This window comes from Rana temporaria, chromosome 3, assembly GCF_905171775.1.
Source record: "Rana temporaria chromosome 3, aRanTem1.1, whole genome shotgun sequence".
In the NCBI taxonomy this organism is placed as follows: Eukaryota; Metazoa; Chordata; class Amphibia; order Anura; family Ranidae; genus Rana; species Rana temporaria.
The window spans coordinates 171256107-171265794 of record NC_053491.1 but is presented as its reverse complement, the minus strand read 5'-3'; the positions used below and the strand labels follow the sequence as shown (position 1 = coordinate 171265794).

Below are 9688 nucleotides of genomic sequence, written 5' to 3'. Positions count from 1 at the left end.
ATTAAAATTCATGTGCGTGGAAGGGCAGGAGTCCCAGTACTTTTTGAAAATGTAGTGTATCTGCACAATGATCTGAAAAAGTGAGCTAGCTTGGTGATGGCTGCCCATATAGCAGAAGTTTTTCTTCTTTAGTACAGAGCACAAGAGAAATTTGTGAGATGAAAGCTGAGGCTGGCCCTACACAGAGCAAATTTCCAACAATTTTCCAAAAATAAATTAGCTTGGTTCCCCTTTCAACACAGACAGCCCTTCCTGCTGGGTCATTGTGGCCGGGACAATGCCATCCCCGCCGGGACAAGACAGTGATTATTGGTAGCATATATATCAACCGCTAGCGATAATCGCATGCTGGTTGTACCCAAGTTGATTGTGCATTGTACACCACCCATCACTGACTACCCATGCTAAGGAAGTGTTCAAATAAAAGGCACATTATACCTCTGATACCTTATATGCTGTACATCTATATGCTGTGGCCTCTGAAAAGGGCCCCATTAAAATTTGAATAACATCAAAAAGTTAATTTATTTCAGCAATTCAATTAAAACAGTAAGGCTCATATATTATATAGATTCATTACACACAGCATTTCTTTCATTTAATTTTTATGATTGTGGCTTACAGCTAGTGAAAACCCAAAATTCACTATCTCAGAAAAGTAGAATATTACATAACACCAATAAAAAAAAAGGATTTTTAATACAGAAATGTTGGCTTGCTAAAAAAAATATGTCCATGCACAATATATTATGCATCCAATACTTGGTCGGGTCTCCTTTTGCATGAATTATTGCATCAATGCAACATGGCATGGAGGCGATCAGCCTGTGGCACTGCTGAGGTATTATGGAAGCCCAAGTTGCTTTAAAAGCGGCCTTTAGCTTGTCTGCATTGTTGGGCCTGGTGTTTCTCCTCTTCCTCTTGACAACACCCCACAGATTCTCTATGGGGTTTAGGTCAGACGAGATTGCTGGCCAATCAAGCAAAGTGATACCATGATCATTACCAACTTCCATACCAGGCCTATTCTGGCACTTCCTTACTACACGCTGACACACCACGCGGAGGTCTTCACCCCTGAACACACCGAGACACCCCCTATGGAGAGCAGACCACCCAAGCCCAGCGCAGCCCCCAGCGAGAACTCGGAGCCTCCCGGAAGGACCCCCAGTCAGGTACACAGCAGGCCCAGCTCAGAGAGCATGGGGAGGAAAGGACAGGGAGAGAGGAAAAGGAGGGTGAGAGACCTCCTAGTCAACCCCCCCCCCCAGGAATGCCCAGCTGTTCCATCCTGCCGAAACAGGAGGAACCTTACTTACCCGTCACTGCGTGGACTGCTAGAAGCATTTCTGACAGACCCATCACCCGAGTGGTACGGTGTGGCTGTTGGCCCTGGCACACTGTGACACAGACAGTAATAGCCCAGTCATGTGTGTACCCCGGAGCATGTAGCCCACCGGCCACCCCTGGAGCAACTGGGGGATTTGGCGTGGCCGACCCAGCTCGTAGCTAAAGGTCTGCACACGCTCCATGGCCGAACTGGGGAGACTACAAAGATCTAGGATATCCACCCAGTCGGCAGTTGATAGTAGATCTCAGGATCAAAAAGTAGAAAAAATCTCCAAGATCAATGGGTCCACAGAGCGACCGCCCCCTGGGCGGTACTGTACAGTTTGAGGTTGTTTTAACACTTTAACATGTTTCTGCCTAGTCCTCTTTTGATAGAAGGCTAATACCCTAATGTCAAGATTATGCTGCTATGACCGTCCATGAAAGAAAGAGAAAAAAACATTTTATTTTTTTATTTTACTTTCTTTTTACACTTTCTTTTATTACATTTTTTGATCACTTTTATTCCTATTACAAGAAATGTAAACATCCCTTGTAATAGGAATGGTTAGTGACAGGTCCTCTTTATGGAGCGATGCAAGGTCAATAAGACCCCACATCTCTCCTCCAGACTGGAAAGCATGAGATCGAAAAAAATAAATCACCAATCTCATGCTGACAGCCGTGATCGCAGCTTTGTTTATGTCCGCGGCCAAAGTGTGATGTCATAACGTTGCGCCCGGGCCTCTGACAGTCATAGAGATTACTGGTGACCATCTGGTCACCGGAAATCTATATGGTTGTCATCCGGCGGCGGCCGATTCTTTCTCCGGGTCCCCAATGACACAGGAGAGCCTGAAGAAGCACCGGATGGTGGCGGGAGGGGGGGATGTCCACTTCTGTTGCCTGTAAAAATTATCAAGCGGCGGAACTGCCACTATGATCATTCTTATGGTGCACAGAATCGCCTGCTGAAAACGAGGATATCTGAATGAGGCCTGTAGCTGCAGGCATCATTCAGATATTTCCACTGAGAAAATTGAGTACTGTCCGTGATACTTTTTTAATTTGCACTAACATACAATTTTTCAGGACAAGCTTTCGGGGTGTTTCCCCTTCTTCAAGGTCCAAGCAGTACTGATTCCCAAATTAATACGGCTACAATCACGTCAAGTAAGATATTCCCACTGAAAATCAAGGATGTCATATAATGTCCTTTGGCTGGAAGTGGTTAAACCACGTAATTGGAACTTTAGGCATATTAATGCGCCCAGGTACGTGGATCTACCCCAAAATCTGTATCTCCATGAAACTGGTCATGAAGCGCTGTAGAAGTGACCTGGTATAGGGCGGTGCCGACTGTGGACTTGATAAAACACAGTGGACCAACACTAGCAGGTGACATGGCTCCCCAAATCATCACTGACTGTGTAAACCTCACACTGGACCTCATGCATATTGGATTTTGTGACTCTCCACTCTTCCTCTAGACTCTGGGACCCTGATTTCCAAATTAAATTAAAAATGTACTTTCATACAAAAAGAGGACTTTGGACCACTGAGCAATAGTCCAGTCCTTTTTCTCCTTAGCCCAGGTAAGATGCGTATGACGTTGTTTCTGGTTCAGGAGTCGCTTGACACAAGGTATGAGACAGTTGTAGCCCATGTCCTGGTTATGTCTGTGAGTGGTGGCTCTTGAAGCACTGACACCAGCCGTAGTCCACTCCTTGTAAATCTTCCCCAAATTCCTAAATGGTCTTTGCTTCACAATCCTCTCAAGGCTGCAGTTATCCCTGTTGCTTGTGCACCTTTTTCCATCACACTTTTTCCTTCCACTCAACCTTCCATTAATATGCTTGGATACAGCACTCTGTGTACTGCCAGCTTCTTTAGCAATGACCTTTTGGTCAAGTCAGCAGTCTTCCCCATGATTGTGCAACCTACTAAACCAGACCAGAGAGACTATTTAAAGGCTCAGGAAACCTTCACAGGTGTTTTGAGTTAATTAGCTGATTAGAGGGTGACACCATGAGTCTACAATATTGAACTTTTTCACAATATTCACATTTTCAGAGATATTGAATGTTAGCTATAAGCCATAATCATCAAAATTCAAAGAAAAATATAACAAATCTATATAATATAAGTTTACTGAAATAAATTTGACGATATTCAATTTTTTTGAGATGCTTCTGTATACCCAGTGAAGTGACTCACATTAGGAAATACAGAGATAAAACAAATCCTTCTACATGAAATGTACCTGTTTATCTGCAGCCATTTCTTTTGCAGATCATTCTAAAAACATGCATATCAAAGGATTTTTTGCTCAGCTTTAGCAGTAGGGGCTGGGATCTGAAGTCTCACAGTGCATATCTCAGAAAGGGGAACTCTGAGCTGGAACGGCAGCTTTCCTGCCCCTGGAACTCTCCTCCTCCATCTCCTTTTTATCTCCTGGTGTCAGGTAACCCTGCCAGAAGTGACTCATGATGAAAGCAGAGGAAGGAAGCAGCAGAGAGAAATCACGCTCAGTACTTGTGATAGAAACAAGAACACAGTATAGAAGGATGTTCTTATTTCATGTCTGAGGTTTACAACCACTTTAAGGTAAACTGCAACCTAAATTCCAAGCAGCAGTTACAGTATTTCACAAAAGTGAGTACACCCCTCACATTTTTGTAAATAATTTTATTATATAGTGACAACACTAAAACAAATAGCACTGCTACAATGTAAAGTGGTACATGTACAGCTTGCATAACAGTGTAAATTTGCTGTCCCCTCAAAATAACTCAACACAGCCATTAATGTCTAAACCGCTGGCAACAGAACTGAGCTGCAGCACGATGGCAAGACCATACAGTGGTTTAACATGACAGATTCCACTTAGAACAGGCCTCGCCATGGTCAACCAAAGAAGTTGAGTGCACGTGCTCAGTGTCATATCCAGAGGTTGTCTTTGGGAAATAGACGTATGAGTGGTGCCAGCACTGCTGCAGAGGGTGAGGGGGTCCGCCTGTCAGTGCTCAGACCATATGCCGCACACTGCATCAAATTGGTCTGCATGGCTGTCATCCCAGAAGGAAGCCTCTTCTAAAGATGATGCACAAAAGACTGAAAAGAAAATGATGCTGAAGACAAGGAGACTAAGGACATGGATTACTGGAACCATGTCCTGTGATCCGAGGAGACCAAGATAAACTTGTTTGGATCAGATGGTGTCAAGTGTGTGTGTGGCAGCAACCAGGTGAGGAGTACAAAGACAAGTGTGTCTTGCCTACAGTCAAGCATGGTGGTGGGAGTGCCATGGTCTGGGGCTTCATGAGTGCTGCCGACACCGGGGAGCTACAGTTCATTGAGGGAACCATGAATGCTAACATGTACTGCGACATACTAAAGCAGAGCATGATCCCCTCCCTTCGGAGACTGGGCCGCAGGGCAGTATTCCAACATAACGACCTCAAACACACCTCCAAGATGGACACTGCCTTGCTAAAGAAGCTGAGGGTAAAGGTGACGGACTGCTCAAGTATGTCCCCAGACCTAAACCCTATTGAGCATCTGTGGGGTATCCTCAAACGAAAGGTGGAGGAGCGAAAGGTCTCTAACATCCACCAGCTCAGTGATGTCGTCATGGAAGAGGAATTCAGTGGCAACCTGTGAAGTTCTGGTGAACTCTATGCCCATGAGGGTTAGGGCAGTGCTGGAAAATAATGGTGGCCACACAAAATATTGACATTTTGGGCCCAATTTGGAAATTTTTACTTAGGGGTGTACTCACTTTTGTTGCTAGCGGTTTAGACATTAATGGCTGTGTGTTTTTGAAGTGACAGCAAATTTACATCGTTATACAAGCTGTACACTCACTACTTTACATTGCAGCAAAGTGTAATTTCTTCAGTGTTGTCACATGAAAAGATATAACAAAGTATTTACAAAAATGTGAGGGGTGTACTCACTTTTGTGAGATACTGTATCTTTCTTTGCTATTCATGCTACTTTAATCTGTGAAATCCAATGAACCTACATTACTGCTCTTCCTTATTTTAAGTAATAACTCATGTACAGCATAGAAATTTTATTTTAAAGCATAAGTTTACTAAAAAAAATTAAGAATAAAGCAGAAGGGACATTACTTACTACCTTCAATGATATGTTCCTTGTGCTGCCGAGTGCTTGTTTAGCAGAAATCTTTCTCCTCTGATGCCCAACCCCACCCACCTGCAACATTCTGTTTTTGCAGGGGTTAATTAAACTAAGGGAATTGTCATAGGCACTCATGACAAGTGTCCAGCTAGGCCTACCCTTTCTGTTCAGTTCCTCCATTTATAGAAGTTGGTGCTACAGCTTCTATGAATGGATGGGCAGGTGATCAAAAGGTCCGCCTCCTCCATTAATAGAAGCTTTAGGCTAGGTTTATACATGTCCAGTGTGAAATTCCTCAACAAATTTACAAAGTAGATGTTCAGCCATTCAGACACGATGTAGCTACGGTTCAGATACACATTTTTAGAGCCGGCGGCCACTGGCTTCTTTAACAATAGCTGGTTAAGGAGCAGGTCGGGAAGACGGCCGCCACGTTCTTAACCACATCAATACTGGGCATTTTCGCCCCCCTTCCTTCCCAAACCAATTTTCAGCCTTTAGCGCTCTCGCACTTTCAATGTCAATTGAGCGGTCATGCGACACTGTACCCAAATTAAATTTTAATCATTTTGTTCGCACAAATAGAGCTTTATTTTGGTGGTATTTATGACTCTTTATTTTTTGCGATATAAGCGAAAAAAGAGCGAAAATTTGGAAAAAAAACAATATTTTCTTCTTTCTATTTTAAAAGAAATCCAATAAAATCGAATTTTGTCATAAATTTAAGCAATAATGTATTCTGCTACATGTTTTTGGTAAAAAAAAATCCTGTTAAGTGTATAATAATTGGTTTGTGTGATCACGGACATATGTGTGCAAATGATCATTGGGACATGTGTTTTTACTGATTGGCCCTCCTGATCACATGACGACCGTGTCCAATCACAGAGTCCTCCTGCTGATCTGAGATGCGCCGTGTCCGGGTACGATTGCATTGGGATTGTGCTGCTGCGCGGGAACACGCGCGCTTGATCCCCCTCCTTCTGAGGGACGTTCCTGAATGTTCACTCAGAAGGAGAGAGTGCCCACCCGGCCGTGCAGTGGCTATTTTTCCTAATTTGCCATGGGGTTCCCCATAAAAAGGCCATAAAGGGCCTGGTATGGATTGGGGGGGGGGGGGGGTCTCATACAGTTTTTTTCCTCATTTAATTAAATGTCATTTAAGCACAAGGGACACAACACACTGAAGGGAAGTAATGTCCCTTGATTTTGTAATTATTTATGTATTTGCTTAGTATTAAAATGTAGGCTTTGATAACAAATAAAATGCAAACAAAGTGAATGAAAAAAAAAAAAAATCATAAAATATATTTATTTACATTTACACAAAAATTTTCATTCCTATATCACATGAAACAGAAGATTGTAAAGCAAACCGTAACCAACATAAATGCTTTATATGTAAAAAACAAATATATATAAGTAACAAGCATCCGCCAATGTGTTATATACATTGGAGAGAAGGAGGCATTTAGGATATGTATTGGCAGAGAAGGAAAACAACAACAATGGTGTATTTACATAACATTAACATATTGCATAGATTTAATACAAACATATTTAAGTCATGAATAAAATGAACATTTGCATATTTCCTGAAATCCCTGAGGTTTTACTGGTGCTCTTTATGTTCACATTCCTAGTTGGTATCTGCACAAGAAGGGATGGCAGTCATTTTTTTATTTCTGTTTTTGTCATAGGTGCAAATTAACTTGTAAAAAAAACACAGACGGAACTACACAGAATATGTTTGGCAAAACCACAAAAGTTATACAAAACTAAAGCTTTCCAAATATTTTTTTCAATGTAAACTAAATAGCATGGGTGTAGTTGGTGCAGAAACGTATAAAAGTGCAATTTGTTACTAGAATTTCCTCCAGTGAAAATTCTTGAAATACTTTCTGAAATATCAAACAAAAGGCATTTGTGCATTTCATGAACAGGGGAACATGTCACTATTGACTAAGAATGTTTAAAATACACAGAAGTTGTTTGAGCTTGACAAAACATTGTAAAACACCCCCACATACTAATGGTCGGTCATCTACAGGTGTATTTTTCGATTTACGGTTTGACTCTCCCCAAAGAGTTCGAAAAACCCAATTAAATGATCCAGCATGATTTTCCACTAAAGCTGGTGACAGCTTTCAATTTAAAGTATACCTGTCCATGAGACATGTATAGGGGCTGCCCTTCTAAAAATGTTGGCTGGCTAGAAAATTGAGCACCACTGACAGTGATCTATAATGTGGTACTGCACATCATGCTAAAAAGTCCATCTCCGTTGTCTGAAACCAACATCACCTTTGCACTTCAAGTGCCGATTTGTTATACTTTTGACTGATGTATGTGCCAAGATAAGGATGGGGAACAGCCAGCTAAATGTCTATCCGTCTAGTGCTTGTCGTGTTCCATTCTTTCTCTTTGACTGTTCCCGCTTCTCCCTATTTTGTGGGATGAATACGCAAATAACGGAAGTGTCACTGTGGACAACGAATGCCAACTTTACATGATCTAAATAATGATAATATATAGCTACCACTGATGCACAAGCTGGGGATAATCAATGCTTCTTTATCTGGGATAAAAGGTTACCATTCTAATAAAGTGCTCCCGCAGTTAATCATTGCGCTCCAGCTTTGAATAATAAAAAAAAACATTCTGTAGTAAAGAAAATCAACTCTACATGACTAAAGTATGCTACTGGTTCACCAAGCTTTATTGATACATTTGCAAAAGGCAATACGTTTGCTCAAAATCCTTTAACCAAAGAGAGCGAAATCTGTAAAGGCAAGGGACATAGGAATTCTGTTGTTTTATCGGCCTTGGTGGCAAATGGGTATGAATGTGTTTTAAATGTACACTGTGCTGGAGTCACTTTATAACTAAAATCAGGAAGTGATGTAGGCCTGAGCTTTTTTTCTGACGTTTTGCTTTGTTATACAGATGTCACATTTTACATAGTAGACAGAAATCCTTATGCTCATCTGCCTTTCGTCATAGGATAGACAAATTGTAGAGCACGATCTCCATATATTTTAATGTCCCTATGTAAAATGCTATAAGAAACATTCATAAATATATTTGACAATGTCAGATGATAAATCCTTTCAGATAAATATTTTATATACAATATATTTGTTAACAGGGAAAACATGCTACAAATGCTACTAAAATACACCACAATACGTCCTTTAATTGCTTTATATTTACCTAAATATGAGAACATATAATCGGATAGGTTTTTGTTTCTGTATAAATTATTTCATACTGCATTTGAATAGAATACCTTTTAGTATATCACACCATTTGATGTTAGAAAAACCCAAATCGAAACACCCAATTTATAGTATGGACCATCACAAGTGTAAAAGACTTGGAAGAAGACTAAGTAAGAACATGGGACTAAATGTATACAAATGGGAAAACTGTATATGTAGCTGTACAGACAAATGTAACAAAGCAGTGCATTGCTGAAAAATCATAGTTTCTTTTTAAATAGGAAGGGAAAAATATATATATGTCTTTATATATCTGTGTCTTTATCTGTCTTAATTTCCACTGAGATAGATAAATACATATACTGTACATACATAACATAATAAAATGTACCATTTTTTAGAACAGTATTTAGGATTTAACCAGTTTAAATCCTTGGCCTGTGTCCAGCACAGCTGGAAGAAACCAATTCATTTTAAATCTTTTCAGACACTTGTAGCAAACTTTACAAGGCCAGAAAATATTGAGGGCTCCACACCAGTTAGCAAGGTGGACAAGGGGGTAGGTGATGCGAGGGAAATAAATCATCCAGTGCTTAGTCACATCATTCTCTGTCGGCAAATGCAAGGTGTAGTCACTCCAGTGCTTTGACACCCCATATACTGCCTTAACAGTGCGTCCTTTCTCAGACCAGCTTATATTGTGGTCAGGGTTACAATTGTACTCCACCCACTCGGTAGTGAAATCCCCAATCTGTGGAGGATCGGCTTCCTCAATATCTACAATCTTTGCCATCTCTGCTCCTTGAATGGCAATATACTGATCATTAACTTTTCGAACTTCCTTAACCCAAGGAGGTGAGCTCTCCGTATCCAACACAATGATAAGTCGGGAGCAATATGTACTGTTCTTCTCCCGCCACCATTCAAGGATTGTCTCAAATCGCAATGTTTCACCACCTGTGTAACAGAAAAAAAAAGGAAATAATTAATTG

At 41.0% G+C, this 9688-nt stretch overlaps 1 protein-coding gene across 1 annotated transcript in view; it reads right to left on the bottom strand.

The window, feature by feature from the left end:
- Positions 1-6763: 6763 nt before the first annotated feature.
- Positions 6764-9688, bottom strand: part of TMEM168 (transmembrane protein 168) — a 30276-nt gene continuing 27351 nt past the window's right edge. Inside the window, exon 5 of the mRNA XM_040343810.1 lies at positions 6764-9653. Coding sequence (XP_040199744.1) covers positions 9106-9653 — 548 coding nt within the window. The 3' untranslated portion in view covers positions 6764-9105. The remainder of the gene's footprint in view (positions 9654-9688) is intronic.